This window comes from Macrotis lagotis, chromosome 1 (genome assembly GCF_037893015.1).
Source record: "Macrotis lagotis isolate mMagLag1 chromosome 1, bilby.v1.9.chrom.fasta, whole genome shotgun sequence".
Taxonomy (NCBI): Eukaryota; Metazoa; Chordata; class Mammalia; order Peramelemorphia; family Peramelidae; genus Macrotis; species Macrotis lagotis.
Window position 1 is genome coordinate 875,148,201 of NC_133658.1, and position 22,002 is coordinate 875,170,202.

A 22,002-nucleotide genomic window follows, 5' to 3' on the forward strand; every position below is an offset into this window, starting at 1 on the left:
AAACTCAGTCTATCTTCTATGTGAAACCTTTTCTGATCCCCTTAGCTGTTGGTGTCATACACACACACACAGAAATTAATCTGTATCTATTTTGCATATAAAATACACATCACAGAATATAAGCTTTTTCAGAGCAGAAATTACACTTTTTCCTTTGAATCTCAAAAGTGTGGCACCCTATAGGAGCTTAAATCCTCATCATTTGTTTGACTCAACTTTTCTGGTGCCTACACCATCTTCTCCCAGCCCAGTTCACTCCCTAGAATCTCATTTCCACTTGGATTACTCACGGAGTCCAATTTTGGCTAAATGTAGACGGTTCACCCAGGAGATCTTGCTCAAGGGGTTGGGTGTGATAAAAACCACCATGAAACTGATGGGCCGGCCAGACCTGGCAAGGAGAGAGAGAACAAGGGAGCTGTAAATAGGTCCCTTTCTTCCTTCAAAGCACTGAGTGAGATCTCTTCCGTTTTGGAGATCACCTTGGCCTTTTACATTTTCTCTTTTTTTTCCTAATATGGCAGCATGGGGCAATAAATAAATATGGTAGGTATCATCCTTGTCATTGACTAAGTTCTCTGGGTAAGATGTAGCAACTATACCTCAGGTTTCTCCACCTAATAATTAACCCACTGAAGAAGTGGGCAAATTAAGACTAGGAAAACTTCAACTCAGTTCTTTTTCTTCCATTTAATATTATTTAATTTTTTTACAATTACATATAAGGATCATTTTCACTTTGATTTTTGCCTTTTTTGGTTCCAGCACCTAACACAGTGCCTTGTATACAGTAGGTGTTCAATAAATGCTTCTTGAACAAATGAATTAATAATAATAATAAACCTTGACTAAATAGAATTAAATTGAAAACTACTTCCCCTCTGATACCCTTAACTCACTTGTCTGGCTTTCCAGGGAGTAGGAGACGGAGACGACACTTATTAGCAGAATGGATTTCCTCCTCCTTTACCCGCATCAACCTTTGAAGGGCAAGACACCAATCTTGAGCCACTGTCATGTTCAAATTCTGTGTGTGAGGGAAAGACAATAAATAGAATAGAAAGAGTACCTAGTAGTTACCCAATGAAGGTTTAGTCACTGCCAAATCTGTCTGCTTTCTTAAAACCAACCGTGATCCTATCCCATCCTGGACAGCTCCCACTGAGGAGGAAGGTGGGAAGGAAGGGAAAACAGGACACACTTTCAGCAGGACCACATGGCACCTCTGACCCTTGACTTCACTATTTAGAGCAAGCACTCTTGATGTTAAGAGAGGAAGAAGTGAAGTTAAGGATTTCTGACTGGGACAGAATAAACGAGGAAGCCAAGTCTCTCCTGCATCTAAGTTAAACTTCTTCCAGACTAGAGAGGAATTTGGTGATTGGCTCAGTTCTAGGGGCACTGTTGATGAGATATTGTTTGCTGGGAACTAAGATCTCTTCAGACTATCTTCCATTTACAATGTGGGTATGTAGCTACTTTACATGTTGTCTCCCCCATTAAAATTTGAGTTCCTTGAGGGAAGAGATATTTTTGCTCTTCTTTACCTCAACAATACTTAGCACTACACTTAGCCTTCTGTGTAGCCTAATAAGTGCTTACTAGGTGACTGTTTTCCTGACAGTTAGATGGTACAGAAGATGGAATGCAGAACTAGTAGTAAGGGAGACCTGAGCTGACTCTAGCCATTCAAATACTAGCTGTGGCGAGTCATTTCACTTCAGTTTCTTCCTTTGAAAAATAAGTACAATAAGAGAGAAATAGACAGGCTTGTTTTGAGAATGAATGAGATAATATATGTAAAGTACTATAAAAATGTTAGACAATGATGATGACAATGACAATGATGATCAGTTCTGTCCAGCCAGAACAATGTTCCAAGAATGAACAACATAAAAGAATGATTGCTTTTCTGGAGAGTTTGTGATGTCTAGCCTAGTGAACTACAATCCATGCCTTGTCCTACCCTGGAAGATTCACTTCAGATTTCCAAAGGGGTACGAGGTTGGCTGCTACCACTTTCACTCTAGATAGCCTCATAATACCTCTAAGAGAATGGGATCATTGCCACTAATTCATTGTCAGCATTAGCTCCCACTGAATCCCAACCCATTACTAAGCAAGGATGATAGACACTTTTGCTGATCAATCTGATAGTTAGACCCCCAGAATTTTGCCCAAGGTGCTCAGTACCTGATAGGTTCCATGGAGGGTGCTAATAAGTAGGGTGATCTGCTCAACCACAGCCAGGTCCTTCTGCAAATCCTGTAGTTCTTGGAAGAGGCGAGGGGGACCAAGGTATACTTTGTCTGAGAAAGAAAAGATAGACAACTAAGGCAAGGACTGGAATTAAGAGATAGAAAAAAGCAAACTATTTTACTAGTTCACTTTACATGGATGGAAGCCATATGAACTAGAATGAAAAACTTGTTGAGCATCAGCAGGACAATGGACACCCCAAAGGTGTCTTCACATATTGTCCATATATCTACTAATGTGGCTTTCCCAAAGATACTTTAGGTGAGGGGTAAAATGAGAAAAAGGATTTGAAAGGGTTGTCCCTGAGACTGGAGGTCATTAGGTTTGCCAGGTCACCAATTATTAGCACTATCCTGGAGTCAGGAGTATATTGTTCCAGTAGTGCCCCAGTTATCTGGAGTAATCATCACTTCTCTTTCAGTCTAAGCTTCCTTATCTGGTAAAGTGGCCTGTTAAAATGGGAGTCATCAATCAGAAACTAAAGGTAAAGGCAATCTTAAATGGTAATCCAATTCAATTCCCTCATTTTACAATGATGAAACTGAGGTCTGGCTCAAAGAAGGTGACTTGTCCACACTCAAACATGTCATAAGTAGCAGAGACAGGTCTCAAATCCAGGTCTTTGGAGTTCAAATCTAGTGTTTGCTGCCCTGTCCTACCTCCCTGAAAGAATCATTGTGATATAGTGGAAAGAGCACTGGTTCTGAAGATCTGGGTTCAAATCCCATCTCTGACACATAGTACTCTAGACAAGTCAGTTAGCTTTCCTATGACTCAGTTTCCTCCTCTATATAATGATGGCATTGGATTAGATGGTCTTTGTGCTATCTTCTAAGTCAGCTAGGTGGTGCAGTGGATAGAACCCCAGGCCTGGAGTCAGGAAATCATGAGTTTAAATCCAACCTCAAACAATTGCTAACTATGTGACCCTGGACAAACTTCACCCTATTTGCCTTAGTCTCCTCATCTGTAAAACAAGCTAGAGAAGGAACTGACAAACCATGATAGAATCATTGCTAAGAAAAACACAAATGAAGTCACAAAAAGTCAGACATAACTGAAAACAACTAAACTACTAGAGCTAAATCTAACATCTTATAATTGAGATAATGGTTATGAAAGTATGACATATGGAACACAAGTAAGATATATAGACATAGACATAGATATGTATATAATCATGTTTGTGTATTTTTATATAATTTGGTCAGAAACCTTGGCTTTACTATTAGAGTAGGATACTCCTGGTATGCAAAGGACCCCTACCACAGCTTATCTACCACTCTTCCAGAGCTTCAAGTCTTAGAGTTTGACTAAGTGGCTACCATTTAAGATCATACAGTCAGTATAAATCAGAGATGGAACTTGTCAATAAGTCTTCCATTAGGCTGCACCGCCTCTCTAAATATTAATGGTAACCATCATCTTCATCATCCTCATCAACAGCCTTTAAAACCCACCTTGCTCCATGAGCAGCTTCTGGAGGGATTCCATGAGGGGAGGTTGTTCTCAGAATAGGAAAAGAGAGTCATATTTGTATATGTGTGTTGGGGAGGGGGAGGTCCCTATGAATGCTGGGGTAGAGGGTTCTCTAATTAGCAGCACCTAAATGGCTGGGAAGAGCTACTGGCCAGGAAGATTCTTTGAAGCGAAGCATCTGATCAGAAAAGGAAGGAGAAAGAGAGGGAGAAAGAGGAGGGAGGAAAGAGGAGACCCTCAGGAGCAGCTTCTTTGAAGAATGAAGCACAAAAATCAGCACAAGCACGTTTCACTCCATCAATCCAGTTGCTCTATTAATTAGAAAGGGGACCAGGGAGAGAGAGAATTCCCCAAAGGGACCCATCTGGTCATGTGCCCATTCCAGGCTGCCTCCACAGAGAATGAACATGGTACATGTGCTCCCTCCAAACTTCCAGAATGGTTCTGCCCAGGAACCCCCCCAGATATAGCCTTCCCCTCATCAGAAAGATCCCATCCTCTGTCAGAAGCAAGGAAGCAAAACAGGACACTCTTCAACCTGAGGATGGTGTGGAACTTAGCTGAGTACCTGGCCACAAACCCCGAGGGCCCTCACTTGAAAAAATGTTCCCAACCATACCCTCTAAGAACCCTATGCTGAATGAGGCCCAAGGTAGCCTGGTTGAAACATCCAGGGTCATGCAGACAGTCTGGCCAGCTATGAGAAGTAGAAAAGGTCTTGGAAAAAAGTTTCAGAATCCTGGGTCTGTCATGAATTATGTTACATTAGGGAAACCATTTTCCTTCTCTGGATCTCGGTTTCCTCCTCTGTCGAAAGGGTATGATTTTTGCCCTGTTTAGCTCAAAAGAGGTTGCTACTAGTAGCAAGGAAGAGAATGTTCCCATTCTCACATCCCAACGTTCAATGATTCTATTGGGAGAGGAGGGTTGTTGGGGTTTTTTTGTGTATTTTTTTAAACTAGTCACAGGTAGAAGGAACTCTGGGTGATAAAACTTCTTCCACCAATTTAGGCTGCTACCTGCTCTTCTATTTCCCATCTGGGTTGCCTGAAAGAAGTTAAGGGACTTACTCAGGGTCATAAAGCCAATGTGTCTCAAGGGAAGGACTTGAAACTGGAATTTCTCCAACTCTGGGGTCAGTTCTCTATCCACTAAACCATGACTCTACAAAAGAGATTATTATTTTGTACCTCCCTCTCTCCTCCAGTTTTAAAAACTCAGGGCTGGTGAGTTGAGTATTTACTGATATTCAATGATATTCAATCATTTATCATTCACATAAGGTAATTGTGTGGATAATAATAAAAATGATGATATGGCAGCTGCTCACAATTCTACAGATAATAATTAAAAGACACATAATACAAAGGTTTGCAAAGCCCTTTACAGATATTATTTCATTTGATGCTCAGACAACTTCATGAAGTAGGTACTATTATTACTCCCATTTTACACATGGGGAAACTGAGGCAGAAAGCAATAAAGTGACTTGACTAGGGCCGCAAGACTAGTATATGAATCAGGGTTCAAACCCAGGTCTTCCTGACTCCAAGTCCAGAGCTTACTCACTGACCCACCTAGCTGCACAAGAGACAACACAAGGCGGTAGATAGAGAATCAGCTAGACAATAAAAACAGTAACAACTCACATTCTTAAACATTCGACAGTCAACAGAACATGGTCATTGCAAGAACCCAAGAAGGAACTGCAAATATAATAATTCAATAAATACACTCCTCACTGGAGATTAAAAACAAAATTGAAGAGATCCTGAACAAATCACTTAATCATGTCTGCCTCAGTTTCCTCATCTGCCAAATAAACTGGAGAATGAAATGACAACCCATTTCAGTATCTTTGTCAAGGAGCAGCTGGGTGGCACAGTGGATAGAGCACCAGTCCTAGAGTTAGGAGGACCTGAGTTCAAATCTAGCCTCAGGCACGTAATAATTATCTAGCTGTGTGAACTTGGCCAGTCACTTAACCCCATTGCCTTGAAGTATCCTAGTCAAGAAAACCCCAGATAGGGTCACAAAGTCAGACACAACTGAAAGAAAAGAGTTTCTGCTCCAAAGAGCTTCTATTTTCTCAAGGGTCAGAAATGAAATGAGTACAACACATATACAGTTAAGTATAAATACAAGGTAACCTGAGGAAGGAGAGCATAGCAAGAGTAGAGAGAGTGACCCCTGTATTGAATCTGAAGGGCACTGAGGATTATGAAAGTGACTATATCCCAGGGAAAAGTCCCAGGTAGAGAGAATGCTAAGCTCAGGGAACAGCTGGCTGCCCAATCTGGCCAGAAGATAGGATGCAAAAATGGGGAGTGATATAAAATAAATCCGAAAGCTTAGCTTGGAGCTAGTTTATAGAAGCCTTCCTTAAATGTGAGTGGCTGGGAGGTTCCTATTTAATCCTACAGGCAAGAGGGAACAGCTTGAAGCTTTGGAGGTGGATGACATGGTCAAATGTATGTCTTAGAAGCATTCATCTTGCAGCTACAGAGCCTGCATTAAAGAGGGGAGAGAATAGAGACAAGGGAATCAATTAGGAGACATTATGATAGACCACAGGAAAGGGGATAGACAGAAGGAGACAGACTCAAGAGATGCTATTCGAGCAGAATCAACAAGACATGAGTGTGAACTCTCACAGAGGAAAGGGAAACAATGAGGATCAAATTCTATACAAAGGCAACAAATGCCATCAAGACAAACAGCTGTGCAAAGATTTAAGAATTCTGATCAATAGAATGACCAGTCATCATTCCAGAGGACCAATGAAGGCAAGACTACCCACCTCCTAATTGGACTCAGGATAGACTCAGAATGCAGGAAATGGACACTTTGGGACATGGTCAACATGGGACTGGTTTGCTTGATTGTGCAAATTTGTTACTAAGAATTAGTTTTTTCTTTTTCTTTTTCAATTAAAGAGAAATCAATGAAAATGAGGGGCAGCTAGGTGACATAGCAGGTAGAGCCCAGGGTCTGTGGACAGGAAGACCTGAGTTCAAATTCAGCCTCATACAATTGCTGTGTGTTCCTGAACAAGTTATTTAAGCTTGTCTGCCTCAGTTTCCTCATCTGTCAAACAAGCTGGAAAAAGAAATGGCAAATCACTTCAGTATCTTTGCCAAGAAAACTCCAAATAGGATCACAAAGTCAGACATAACAACAATAAATGAGAATGAAAATTTGCCTATTTTTAAAAATTTGAATTAACTTTTTTAAAAAAGACATGACATGATTATACATATTTAAACTATAGCAAATTGCTTACTATCTTAGGGAGAGGGGAAGGGAGGAAGGGAAGAAGAAAATTTGGAACTCAAAATTTTATTTAAAAAACAAATGTAGGGGCAGCTAGGTGACACAGTGAATAGAGCATTGGCCCCAGAGTCAGGAGGTCCTGAGTTCAAATTTGGACTCAAACACACTTACTAATTACCTAGCTATGTGAACTAGCTTTGTGCAAGTCACTTAACCCCATTGCCTTGCAAGATTCACACCCAGTTGTCTTGACTTGTATTTGAAAAAAATAAAATTCTATTTAAAGGGGGAAAAAAGTCATGACAACTAATGTGCTGCAGGACTGAGGAAGAGGGAAAAATCCAAGATCACTTCAAGGCTACAAGCCAGGGAAGCAGGGAAGATGGTGGCATCTTTGATAATGAGAAGTTTAAAAGTATATCAGTTTGGGAACATAGTTTGAATCTGAGATGCTATTCGACCACAGATGTGAAGGTCTAGTAGGCAGCTGCTAAATTTGAATTCAGCAGAAAGATTTGATTGAAGATTTCATATATATATAATATATGTATGTATATATAAACTATGTACAATTATATATAATTATATATAAATGTATTTTTATACATATCCATATACACACATACACACAAATATGTTATGTAAGAAAGGGACAGAGAAAAAAGGGAAAGCAGAAAGACTGAGAGAGAGATAAGGAGGAAGACAGAAAGAGAAATAAAAAAGAGAGAAGGGGAAGAAAGATTTGGAAGTTAAACATGAAGATAATATCTGAGCTCAATGGAATTGATCACATCACCAAGGAAGCATACCTAAAGAGATGAGACCTAGGAGAATATCTTGGGGGACACCTGCACACAGGGAGTATAGGGAACAGATGGATGATACTCTAAATAAAGATGCAGAAGGTAGAAGGAAAATCAGGTTCACAAAGCTAAGGAAAGGTCAAAGAGGGTGAGGACTGGATTTGGCAATGAATAAATCCCTGGTAACCTTAGAGATGAAGAACAAGGGGTCCAGAGAGGAATGCTTTGCCCCAAGGGGTCTGCACTCCTATCTGGTCCCCTTTACTCTGTATTATATACTATAAGAAATTTGGAAAGATGATGGTAAGAGTTAGGTTGGGGATGGAGTGCGGGAATTAAGAAGGAAAAGGCTAAGACACTCACTGTGGGACTGGCTAGCTGGAGGAGCCTTCTTGGCGCCAGCATTCTGAATGACGACATTGTCCTTGTCATAGGTGCCACCCTCCTGGCCCACTTCCATCACTTGCACTTGGGGTAGGGCTGTGTTCCATTTCACCACGTATTTTGGGCCCAGGGGGACCAGGCTGCTAATCTCCAGCTGCCCCCTGTGGAAAGGAAAGGGAGGATTGCGGTTGTTCACCCTCCCCACTCCTGAGACTCCCATCCCCTTTTTGAGCAGCTCAGCCACAAATCATGCAGCCCCAAATGGCAGCCACCACACCAAGATTAAACTAGGTCAGAAGCACCAGGCAAGCCCCAGCCCCAGGTTCCCAGCACCAGAACCACACACAAACCCCCTTGAAGAACCAAGACTCCAGTCCCACCTACCTGTGGTTGACAGGCCTAAGAAAGACAGAGAAGGATGGAAGGTCATTATGATTTCTAATGTAAGCTAAGTACTGCTATAAGCAGGATACTAGAGGGGGTCAGGGGGTTGGAAGGAGGTTTAGAAAAACAGTTCACTCTTGTTCCCCATCAGGATTAACTATCTTCTTCATACCCTGTGAATTACTTCCTTCTGAACTTCAAATAAACCTATCAATAACTATTGAGGATTACATTTATATTGGTGATTTCTTCCCCTATAAAACTGTTAGCTCTATGAGGGCAGGGATCTGGTCCTATCTATGTCTCCTCTGGTTCCACATAGAAAGTCCTTATTAAGTCTGCTGAATGAATGGATGAAGGAATTATCATTATCGTTGTCATCATCATCATCTTCATAGTAGCTAGCATTTATATAGAGTCTTAACATCTGCAAAGAGTTTTGCAAATATTAACTCATTTTACTTTTTTAAAATTTTTGGTTTTTGCAAGGCAATGGAGTTGAGTGACTTGCCCAAGACCACACAGCTAGTATATACCAAGTATCTGAGGCCATATTTGAACTCAGGTCCTCCTGACTCCAGGGCTGGTACTCTATCTACTGCATCACCTAGCTGTACCAGCTCATCCTATCTTAATGAGATGGGAGGTAGATATATTTTTATCCCCATTTTACAGATGTGGAAACTGAGGCAGATAAGGGAGCAAAAGTAAGAGAACAATGTACCAACACAGTGCAAGGCACTTTATAGACTTTGGCTTAAATGACTTGGCCAGGATCACACACCTAGTAAGCATCTGGGACAAGATGAACTCAAACTTTCCTGACTACTGGTCCAGCTCGCTCTTCATTGAGTCACCTGGCTACCTTAGCTTGGAATGACCTTCCCATACTTCTAGTGTGAGCTGCTGATTTATTTGTTTATTCATTTATTCAACAAACCCTTAAATGACCAATAAAAGTCCTGAAGGATACAATATAGAAACAAAAACCAGGTCGTGACTTCAAGGGGCTTCCATTCTATGACCCCAATCTGTTACATTACCAACCCTCCTCCTCCTCTTCTCCCCTCACCTCTCTGGTACTATTCTTGGGAGTCCCTTCTTGAGTTAACTGAACAAATAAATTGGAAATAAATATTCATTGGGAGTGATGGCCCAGGTGAACCCAAAGCACAAACTCCAAAGCCCCATGACATAATTTAATCCTTTAGATGCTGAAATGACTTATTACACATGACTTGGAAGAGGTTTTGGATTTTTTATTGATCATTAGGAAAGCAAGGCAGTCACAAAAACACTATTGATGATAATAGGGATAGAGGAGTCAGCATGCTACGATGAAGTGAACAGTGTAATTAGGGGCAGAAGGGTAGAGGGGTTCTGGTTTTACTACTTATAACCTTGGTGACTTGGACCTCTAGCAGCTCCTTTCTAAAAGGAGGATGTTTACACTATTGGAGGTCCTTTGGGCTCTGAATCTGACAAGTCCATTCTGGTCCTGGGGCACTCCTTCAAGCTTCTGACCTAAAACTAGGAACTTTCTAACCATTAATGGAATTTATGAATCTAGGCTTCCAGAGGTAAAATCTTTCAAGACAGGTAAACATCTACTCAAAAAAATCAAAAGATTTGGTTTAGATGGAAGAAAGAGCATCTGCAGCATCAAGAAGAATTAGCTTTGAAGTGGGATGACCAAGGAAGAGGCAGTGAAGTTGTCATTCCAAGGTCGAGCTTCAAAAGTAAAACAAATGATTATCTTTTTATAAGATTATATGATATCAGATGAGATTTTAGAACATAGACTGTCAGAATAAGAAGAGACCTTAAAACACTGAATGTCAGAACTGGGAAGGTTCTTTAAAACACAGGATGTTAGAGCTCAGAGAGGACCCTGAGAAAATAGGATGGCAGAGATGGGAGAGGTTCTTATAACAAAGAATCTCAGAACCAGGTGGAATCTTAGAAGTCATCTAAGCTTTCACTTTACAGAATAGGAAACTGAGGTCTGTAGGGAATAAAAGGGTTTACCCAACATCACACAAATAGTTAAAAAGCAGAGCTGGGATTCACACCCAGTTCAAAAATTAAAGCTCCTTCTATTACCCCATGGTTATAATAGTCACTTGCCCAAAGTCAGAAACCAGTTGCAAGGCCACTCTGGGATTCTACAGCAACCTTGGACTATCAACCAGGGACAAGAAGCTCCCAGATCAATAACCCCCATAACCCCAGTATTAAAGAAGAAAGAATCCTTTAATGGTACCAAAGGACTGGACTAGGATAAGCCAGGTCCACTCCAGATGTCCCCCAGGTCTCACTCCCTTACCCAAATTTTATGAGGGTAGAACAAAGGTTCCACCATCACAAGGAGGAACCAACAGGGAACTTACTTGAAGTTGATGTTGGCACACACCAGCATGTCATTGAGCAGAAAAACCTTGCGCTCCTTGGACTTGATTAGCTGCCCACGGTCCCCATACACCGTCTCTGTCAGGGTCTCACAAAGCAGCAGCTGCCGTTGGCCTGATGTCAGCAGCTATAAAAAGGCAAGAGGACCACAGATTTAAGTCAGCACCAGCCTTCAGCCCAACTGGCACCAGAGGACATGTAGCTAGATGCTTCAATTCAGGAATCAAAGTTTTATATCATCCTGCTCTTGACTCCCTGGTTAACCAACTTGCCATCTACTTCCTAGGATGAATATTGAAAATGCTGTTTTCATTGAATCTTGAACCAGCAATCTGTCCAGTGGTGTACAGTGAAAAGAGGTCATCTCTGATGTCAAAACCCATCTCTGATGACAACTACCTATTTCACTTTATATCCCTGGACCTCAGTTTCCTGATAAAATGAGAGAAAGGGGCAGATTTGGACTAGATGGACTCAGGTCTTTTCCTGATAAAGATCTGTGATGCTATGGTCAAACAATTACCACTCCTTAGTAACCAACTTTCTTTCCAGATATAAGCCACTAGCCATGAGAAAACATGTGGTCTGTCACCAGGCCCATGACCCAATCTTTCTCTTTTAGTGATGCCTGTTTGAGCACATGGTCAGCTTAGCTTACCCTCTGAGAAATATTCAGCTTCTTCAAAGAACAGAGCAACAGGAACATTTAAGGAGAGGTTGGTTCTACCATGAGAACAATGGAAGTAAAATCCCTTAACAGAACTAGGAGCCCTCATCAATATAGATTCCACATACTCTATTAGTATTAAGATAATAATTCAACAATTCACAATTTAAAAGTATTCAACACAATGTATTTTCTTTCCAGGTAGTGAAAGAAAGAAGAAGTTGAACCAGCACAATTATTTTATACTGGAAAAAAAGTGGGGCTTCAGAGACTTGGTTACAGAGAAATTAAGTGACAAAATTGAAACTGGAACTCAGGTTTTATTATGCAAAATTTACTTTCTACAATGCCATGATGATGCATGATATGTGTCCTTCACAATAAGTAGAGAAGAATTTATTCCCACTATGTGCTGATTGCTATGTAAGTGACCCTGGACAATTCACTTATGTCTAGGTTTGATTCCTTTTCTGAGGGGCTTAGACTAGCTAACCCCTAACATTTCTTCCAACTCTAAGTCTCTGATCCTATGAACTATGATTTATGATCCACAAATGATGAGTAATAAAGCTATAATCTTATGATTAATGTTTGTTGTCTATCTAATTCTTTAAAAAAAAAAGCATGGTTCAATCTCCATTATTGGACATTAATGGCCATGACCTTCCCCAGAAAGAAAACATAAACAATTCATGTGGGCTAGTTAGACAGGCCAAGATGTGGGATGTTTAGACTGCCCAACAAATATAGGAGAGGAAAGAAGAGTCAATACTTTGAAAAAAGATCCTAGGAATTTGGTATCCCACAAGTTCATCATGTTGTTAATACCATCTTAGGTTACACTGAGAGGACCAGAGAGGCAATGGTCTGGCTGTGACCTACCCTCATCAGACAACAGGCAGAATACTAGGTTCAATTCTAAGCATCATTGATAACTAAAAAGTATCCAGGAAAGACAACCAAAATGGTGAAGGGCTTTCAGATCACCCCATCTGAAGATTAGCTATAGAAATGGGAAATGGAGAAGAGAAAGGGAGAGAGAGAGACAGAGACAGAGATAGAGAGAGAGACAGACAGACAGACAGACAGAGCATGTACCTTGAAGCTGGGCTGAAAATATTTTAAACATCTCAGGGTTCTTATATAGAAGAGGTAAATATCTGGTTCTGCTTGACCTCAAGGGACAGAACTAAGAGCAATGGTTAGAATTTAGAAAGAAGGGAAAAGGCAAAAAAAAAAAAAGGTGCAGTGGAAAGAGCACTGTATTTGGGAGTCAGAAGGACCTCAGTTTGAATCCTACAGATTCATATGAAACTGAGACTTGTTAGCAGTGTGACCTTGGACAAGTCCCTTAACCTCTTCTCTGCCTCAGTTTCTTCATCTGTAAAATGGTAATAACAACAGCACCTACCTCCCGGGGTAAGTTGGACTGGAGGGTGGTGAAATGTACTCCAAATCCTCTTCTTAAGGAGAGAGCTCATTGCAGAACATCTCTTCATTTCTCACCCAGCTGTGCTACTTTGGAACTTTCCTGACTTTTCCATCATGCCCCTCTATCAGGTACTTTTCTTAGGAACCCCTTCTCTATTCGTGCTTTCCAACTTCCTTATATGTACTATCTCCACAAGCCCCCATAAGAGTGTAAGCTCCTAGAAGGTGGGGACTATCATTTTTTATATTTGTATCTCTTTTGTGAAGATCAAATGAAGAAAGAGAAAGTGCTTTGGCGAAACCTTAAAATAGATAAAAGTATCGCTGTAGTATCGCTGTAGTCATTTATTATTGTTATTGTTATTATTATTATTATTATTATTTGATGTTGTTGTTGCTGTTGTCGCTGCTTAGGGAAGTCTTGAGTTCTTCCTCCACCAAAGTCCTCACGTAAAGGTAGCTGCGAGGGAAATTTATCACATGCACAGATTCACATCCAAGTTCAGGATGTTCTTTAAGGTCCCTTCCATCTCAGACATCCTGCGAGTCCCAGTCAAGGGTCCCAAAAAAATAACAATCAAAGAAAGTCCCCTAGGCTCTTGGCTGCTACCCAGTGAAAAAAAAATCCCCAAATTAAAACAGGATATTTCACAAACATTCCTCTATGGGGTCCTGAATGGGCACATTGTGAAATAACAAATTTGCTTCTGTTTCTAGCTACACCCAGTTTCATTTCTCCAAACCTGGGAAGTGGAGGCTGATCCTCAACACAAATTCTTACAGCCTTGAACTAGATGGGATAATTGCTGAGCTGGCATTCTGCTTAGGGCAACATTTCCTTCCCAGAAAAGTGGGGGTAGGGATGGGAGTGGTTATGATGAAGAGGAAGTCAATAGGAGAGTATCCCATCTGGAACAAACTCTAGCCAGTGCCAATGGCCAAGGTCAAAGGATTCAGGGGAGATAGACAATCTGGTCCACTCTAATCATTTTACAGAAACTCAGGATGGATGATCTAAAAAAGAGAATATATGACCTATCCAAAGTCATTCCATGAGCAAGCATCCTTGATAGAGAATGGCTGTTTTTATTGTCTAGCCCACTGGAAATAGCAAAACAAAAGATGACACAGACTGGACCTTCAAGGAACTGACATTCTACTGGACCTGGCAGTCAACAAACATTTATCAAGTGCCTATTATCCACTGGATACTGTCAAAGGCCATGGAGATACAAAACCCCAAAATATAAACTCCTTCCTCCCAAGGAGCTTATACATCATTAAGGAAAGCAACATACTCAAACATCTAGTGAATGTATGTGTATATTTAGGCAGATATGCATGCAAGTAGTAAGCGTATTCATGTGAGTGTTCATGTGGTTGGTTCATAGGAATGTATGCCTGTATGTAGACATGTAACTATGTAGGTGTGTGTGTATGTATGTATAAATGTATATGCATGGATGTGTGTATGTACATAGTAGGTAGGTAAATGTGTTGATATGTATACATTCAGAATAAACTTTCTTATACTTGCTGGGTCTTTCCAACCTCAGGCACTTACTAGTTGTGTGACTTTGGGAGAGTCATTTCATTTCTATCTCAGTTTTCTCATCTCTAAAATAAGAGAATAATGGATAGGATAACCCTACCTCCCAGGACTGTTATGAGAATCAGAGGAGCTAATATCTGTGAAGTGATTTGCAGAGCATAAAGGAAAACAGAAATGTTAACTCTTCAGGTCTTGACCAACAGGGCCAATGAAATAATCAAGGCAGCATAGAGGACAATCATTGGAGTTTCAAAGGGACCCCATTTATTTCTTAACAAAGGAGACCCCGATCAGAGGCAGTGAGATGGATGAAATGGACATGAGAGCTCTTCCACCTAAGGCATCCATGCATCTGGTCCACACCCAGACTCAAAGGAAATCTGGGGACATATGGGGTATGCATACTCTTCCTCTCCCCCTTCCATCCCCTCCTAAAAACAGAAATGAAAGAACACTGCCACCTTGTGGAAGACTTTTGTCCCAGAAGGGGCCATTCCTCCAGTTTGTTCACAAGGATAAATAATAATAATAAAAATGCTCATTTCTGTAGAGCTTTGAGGTTTATAGGGAGCCTCCCTGTCTCAGGTCCTATGAGAAAGATAATGGTAGCATTCTACCTCCAAACTTCCAGAATTCATGGGCATTCTCTAAACTGATGTCAAACACAACCAGTGATCTCCCTTGGTGCCCATTATTCCACACCTTAGATTGACAACCTCTGTCCAAGGGTCAATATGATCTGTTGCCTTTTTTTAATGGCTTATGGGAGCTAGGAATAGATCTGACCTTCAGGCCATAGTGTGCCAACCTCTGCACATCATGGATCATAGGACTGTAGATTTAGAGGTAGAGGTAACTCCTCCATTTTACAGACAGAAAACTGAGGCCCTAAAGAAGTGACTTATTCTTGGTCCCATAGGTAGTAACTACCAGGAGCTGGATCTAAATGCAGATCCTCTGATATCCCAATTCAGCAAACTGCTTTTTTTCCCTCACTGCAATAGAATCTTCCTGAATGACTAGAATGAAAAAAGGCTTTATCACCCTAGTAACCAACCCTTCCAAGTACCACTAGACTGGTCCTCAAACTACAAGCACACTCTACTCATGGGCTTTGTCTTTTGACCTTAGTAGAATCTACCAACAAAGCCTCGGAGACAAGGGTTCATGTCTGAGTCAAAAGGAGGCATCAGAAAAGACTTTAATGCAATCATAGAGCCTATAGTTACTGGAAAGGATCTCAGAAGCCACATGGTATAATCATCTCATTTTCAGAAGAGTAGACAGACACCCAGAGACAGTGAATGAGGAGCTCGCTGAACATCAGAGATGGAATTTGAACCCAGCTCCCTCTTATTCTAGAGTCTGGGCTCTTTCAATTCTATCACTACTTTATGAGGACTCCAAAGGGATAGAGAGAACAGGGGACATGCCCCAGGTCACAGTGCTGCCATTCATCACAGTGAGGACTGCAACCTTTTTCAGGTTCTTTCCCTGGGCTCAATACCTCAAGAAAGAGCCGGCCAACACGGGTCCTTACCTTGTTGAGGCTGCTCCGGTCACTCACACTCTTGGTCAGCTGTTGGATCTCGGTCAGCTGGTCAGCCAGACGCTTCTGCTCATTCAATTTCTCAGCCAGCGTCTCCAATTCTGTGAGGGCCAACTGGAGGGAGAGCCTATCTGGGTGGCCTTTGGGGGTGTTCTTCAGCATGTCCTAAGAGGGCAAGAGAAGACCAGCTTTCAGAGACATATGATACATGGCTGGTCATGACTGATCTGATTGGGTAGCTAGCAAGCATGCTCGCTCTCTCTCTCTCTCTCTCTCTCTCTCTCTCTCTCTCTCCCTCCCTCCCTCCCTCTCCTTTTTTCCTTCTCTCTCCATCTCTCCTTTTCTCTCTTTCCTTCCTTCACATACTTATTACACACATGCCTCACAACTTCTTAAAGTTTCCTGGGTCACCAAGATTGTTTACTTCTTGAGCCACATCTTGGTTTTTTTTCCCAGTTAAATAGAACTCCAAGAGGACATGGGTTTTTTTTTGGGGGGGGGGCATCTCTGTATCTATGATATCTCTGTGACAGTTCCTAACACAGAATAGGTTATTTGCCTCTGACGAGGCCAGATCCAGGTCACAGGATGACTCCATTCCTGCCTCACTCTCTTCCCAACCCATGCCCCAAACTTCCCAGGAAAATTTGGGGGTTCAAATGGGTGCACTAGAATTGGTAACCACCCTCCACCTCTGCAGCAGGCTGATCTGAGAAGGGAGGGAGTAGATGTGAGCTGTTGGAAATCCCATCTCTCTCTGAACTCTACTACTTAACAGTCAGCTTCCCACACTGATCTAAGTGAGAGGGTGCAGTTCCACTCATTTAAATTAGACTGAGATAAAAACCTTGCCTTTGGGAAGCTCATGTGCTACTAGAGGAAAATAATGTGAACACAAATCAGCCAATAAGAAATAAATGCAAAGCATAAACCAAATGAACCCAAGTCAAAAGGGACTTCTCAGTCCTAGGTCTAGCCTCTGGATCAAGGATCCAGCCTTGAATTCAAGCACCCTGGAGAGAATCTCAAGACATATGGTCTAAAGTATCTCCTTTATAACAACTGTGGAAAAGTCTAGCCCATATTTAGGGTCCTCCAGTGATGACCAACTCACCAGCTCTTCAGGTAGCACACTGACTAGGAGATGGCTCTCATTGTCAAGTTTTCTCTTTACCTTGGACTAGCTATGCTTTGTCACTTCTGTTTCTGGTTAGGTGCTCAGGGAATAAGTAGAAAGAGACCCTCTTCCCACTAAAGAGTCTTTCATATATTTGAAGACAGCTTTCAAATGTCTCCACACACACACACACACACACACACACACACACACACACACACACACACACACAAAATCTCTCCTTGAACTGTCACCATTTTTTTCAATTGATGGCATGGTCTTTAATTCCCTTACAGTTGTGATTTCCAACCTTGGGACTATCTGTCCAATCTGTTAATGTCCTTCTTAATACATGGCCACAAGGCTTCAGATGTGGTAGGAACAGAAAATGAATACAGCAGGGTCATCATTTCATTTGAGAACACTAGATAAAGAGCTAGGCTTGAAACCAGGAAGACCCAGGTGTCATTCTGGCCTCTATATCTACCAGCTATGTAACCTTCTTAGTCCTATGAATGGCTCCCTAAAACTAAAACTGGTGCTGACCTGTTCTTAGGAGTTCTCTCAAAGAATTCACATGTCCAGTCCCCATCTCCTGTCATCTCACACCCTCTGGACATTATGCTATTTATTAAAGTGGCCTAATTAGCTTTTCTAATAGCCTTTTGACACCAGGGAATCATACTGGGCTTGCATTCCACTAAAACCTCCATGTCTAACCATGTCTTCCCCACAGTTTCCAACTCATGGGCAGGATTTTCCATTGATGCTATTTAACTTCATCATATTAGATCATCCAATTGATCTAGCCCAACTCTTTCCCTGGCTATGTTAGTTAAGTGTCTCCTGAAGATTTCATAAGCAGATTCCCTAGGTCTTCATCATTATCACTGATAAAAATAGTGAACAGCATTTCTCTCTATACAAGTCATACCCCCTCCATCCTAGTAAAATTCAAGCTCCTTAAGGGCAGAAGCTGCTTCCTTTTTGCATAGAGCAGACACTCAATAAATATTTCATGAATTAAGCTGAAAGGCTCTAACTAAGCATAATTGGAGATGGGCCTTTGAGTTATCCAAGGAGAGTCAGCCAGGACCACATACTACCATCTTTCCCCAAGAAGGCTCTCTTTGGGTCAAGGTCAGACAATGAATTTTATCAGAATACCATGTTAAATGGTTATCCCTTGATAGCTATTTCCAAGTCATTCTCACTACAGCTCCCTCTTCCCTCCTTGCCCTCCCTCCTGGCCATAGCATGCTCAGGATCCACTGGGACTTGACCACTCATATAGTTTGGATGAGATGAGAATTAAATACCAACTCTAATCCTCCTGATGAGATGCTCATCCAATCTGCCTTGTCTCGATACTCCAAGTGCTGTCCTCAGATCTACTTTTAGAACCTAAGGACCCCATCAGAGCATCTTGCCATTTGCACTCCTGCTGAAACCCTGAGGCTCTCCAGGACCTCCCATTTGCCCAGCAGCTGCACTTTCTTTTTTAGTGTTTTCCTCCCCAAAGTGATTGTGAGCTACTGGAGAGAGACTCTTGCTACCTCTACTATATCTCCTGTGCTTAGCTTTGTCACATGGCTAGTACTAAATAAGTGATTTTTATCATTCACTCATTTGACACTGAGCCAATGCTTCCTGAGGGCACCATATAACCTATGTATGCCACCTTGAGAAGGAACAATAGATGCTAAAGGGAGGGACTGTATAGCCCCCAGAGATCTAATCCAAGGCTCTGACCACCACACCACACTGACTGGCTCTTGGATGGGACCATACCTGAAGCAGAAGGATGAACTGAGGAAACCGTTGGATGGGTTTCACCATCAGCCCATAGAGTGTGACTCGATCTGAGCTGCTCACTTGCCGCCTCTGGAAGAGAAAAGCTCCAGTCATTCCCCAATATGTGTCCTGCATACCCACTCTCAAGTCCTTGAGTTGAGCTGTCCTCCCCCCATCCAGAATCCACCTGGTCACTGGTATGTCCTGGCAGCCCTGCCTCATTCAGAGAGGAGAAGGAAAGGCTCTGAGTCCTAGATCTGGAAATTTATCCTTCCAAAGTCCTGAGATGGTCTAGAATGTTTCCATAAAGTTCAAAAACAAATCATATCCTTTTATATATTGCATATACCTGGTGGTGGCTATGCCCTTGCACCTAGAATCATAGAATCTGGACATAGAAAGCACCTCAAAACATAGAAAGTTGAAGCCTAAGGATCCTTGGAACAAAGAATGCCAGAGTAAGGAGGGTCCTTAGAATACAGAAAGTCAGAGCTGGGGGCGCTCTTAGAATATAGAATGTCAGAGTTGAGAGAGCTCTTAAAACACAGAATATGGTCTTCCCCTTTCTGGTGGTCTACTCAGTCCTCATAGAACCTCCATGGAAATGGCTTTCCAATAATCCTTATAAGCACCTAATACCATATATTGGATATTATCTTCCCATCTTATGGTAGGCTCACTAAAATCAGGAAAGGGGAAGTCTTTTACCAAAATAACAAGAAGAAAAAAATGGTGTCTCTGCTAAGCAAGTGTCCTCCTTTCCCCATTGAAGGATACCTACCCCATTACATGACTGACCTTGAGGAATTCCAGGAAGGCTGGCTTGGTGAGGCAGGCCTTCTTGATAATGGACATGGCGGTGGTGAAGTTGTTGACATAATCGCTGTACACGTCTAAGACCATGGACTTGGAGAACTAGAAACAAAAAAGGAGATGATATAAGATTTGTTAAACCCATTTCATGGATGGAAAAACTGAGGATGAGAGAGATTAGGGAATGTTTCATAAGGTCTTCTATTTTCAAAGGGCTAGAGACAGGTACTGTGCCAATCTTGACTCCAGTCTGAACACTCTTACTATATAATATCCTCTTATTTTCTCACAGGTCCCTGAGACTAATATATGGAAGAGGGATGACTAAATTGGGATGTCAGAGCTGAGAAGGGCATTAAAATGTGTCAAATTAGGGCAATAATAATAATAATAATATTAATAATAACTTAAAGTACCATATAAATATTGATAATGTAACAGAAAAATGTAACAAAATTTGATTTATCAATATATAATACTATTTTCATTCATGTATACTTATATCTAAATAACCTCCCACCCAATGTTCTTGCTATCCTGTTGCTGCCAGATTAAATCCCTGGCCCATGTGACTTACAGGTTCCTTTCCAATACAGTCAATGTCTTCCCTTTTCATAGAGGGAGAAGGGGAAAGGCTCTGACAAGAAGGGAGAGAAAGATCCTGTGGTCCAACCTCCCACTCACCGAAGCCACAAAAAGGTCACCAATTTTCTCTGTCGTGTCCCACTCAGCCACACGGGATGACAGAGCAATTTGAAACATGGAATGGCACTGCAGAATTTCCTTAAGGCGAAAGAAGACCACTTGGCACTTGCGGGCACTCAGCACCTTGGGCTCCATCTCCATCAGGGGGTTTCTATAATCCTGTCAGAGCATAGTGGTAGTTAGAACAGGGGCCTTTTGCCCACATACAGGGGTACCTGTTCCCTTACTGTACCAGAGACCTGGCTTTTATTTCTAGATGGAGGCGTTCCCACCTTCAGTCTCATACTTCCATCTTAGTAGCGGTTCGCCACATACTCCACATTCACCACAATACTCCAAGAGCAGAGGATTTCAGATGGAATAGATGAGCAAATGATGCAGGACCGTGTCATAAAGTGAGAGGAGGAAGATGGCATTCAAGTTCTGCCTTTCTGACTCTCAGGAAGTCACCAAATCTCTCAACACCCCAAATGACGTTCTAAAACTAAAATTACACAGCAGTTGCTATCCTCCTCTGATAGGAGTTCCTTTTCTCATGGGGATCACATGGGGATCAACTCTGCAGCCCTCCCAATGGAAAAATGGGGAAGATAATCTCAGACCTCAGTCTAATGGAGGAAACTCTGTATACAATGATGATCTGCCATCTTTATGATGGTTCCAGTTTTGGCCTCTTCCACTGTCTTCACATGTTCCACAAGGTCCCCAAATTTCTAGTCAACTGCAACTGGATGTAACTTCTAAAAAGTCTCTTGATTTGTATATCTGTAACCCAGGGTCATCATAAGGTCCCTTCAAAAATATTCGATGAATTACATTGGCCAAAAGATCCTCATGAAGACTTGTAGAGCCTTCAGCCCTGGTTTCCCTTTTTTCCCCCCACTAGACCAGGGAGGAGAGGAGCAGGAACTCCCTCCAATTTCCCAGAAGTCTCCTAGAGACCCTTGGTATACCTGAAGAATCCGTTTCAGGGACTCCACATAGCTCCCCTCACTCTGCACAATGGACCGTAAGATATGACGTCTCACCACCTGTGAGGGTCAAAGGAAACTGGTGAGTTAATCTGTCACTGTCACATAGCCAGTCTCTTGGTATCCAGTTCCATTCTAGGGACCCCCTGAGCTTTGAGAACTCATAATTCAAGAACAGAAACATCCTTCCTCCTCCATGCCCTTCTCTGAAGGTCTCTTCTGGTTGGATTAACGAGTTCTTTTCCTAGCAAGTCCCAAATCTCTTTCAGACAGACACAATGGGCAAGGATGTAGGAGAAGTAAGTCTGATGGAGGGTCAACATTTTCAAGGCATCCTTTCAAACAATCACCCAGGTCAGTGGGCATCTGCATAAAGTCAACAGATTCTATGACAATAGCTTACATTTTAGAT

General features: G+C 41.8%; 1 protein-coding gene across 6 annotated transcripts in view; it reads right to left on the reverse strand.

Moving 5' to 3' along the window:
* ARHGEF10L (Rho guanine nucleotide exchange factor 10 like) overlaps positions 1–22,002 on the reverse strand; it is a 252,095-nt gene that overhangs the window by 73,412 nt on the left and 156,681 nt on the right. For 4 of the 6 annotated variants that reach the window (XM_074218287.1, XM_074218285.1, XM_074218283.1 and 1 more), the window contains 11 exons: positions 21,573–21,650; positions 20,599–20,778; positions 19,900–20,016; positions 19,099–19,191; positions 16,182–16,355; positions 10,973–11,118; positions 8,583–8,597; positions 8,178–8,359; positions 2,194–2,309; positions 900–1,027; positions 291–391 (listed from right to left, as the gene is read on the reverse strand). In XM_074218287.1, the coding sequence (XP_074074388.1) occupies positions 291–391; positions 900–1,027; positions 2,194–2,309; positions 8,178–8,359; positions 8,583–8,597; positions 10,973–11,118; positions 16,182–16,355; positions 19,099–19,191; positions 19,900–20,016; positions 20,599–20,778; positions 21,573–21,650 (1,330 nt within the window). The remainder of the gene's footprint in view (positions 1–290; positions 392–899; positions 1,028–2,193; positions 2,310–8,177; positions 8,360–8,582; positions 8,598–10,972; positions 11,119–16,181; positions 16,356–19,098; positions 19,192–19,899; positions 20,017–20,598; positions 20,779–21,572; positions 21,651–22,002) is intronic. The other 2 variants (XM_074218286.1, XM_074218284.1) reach the window with 1 other exon arrangement.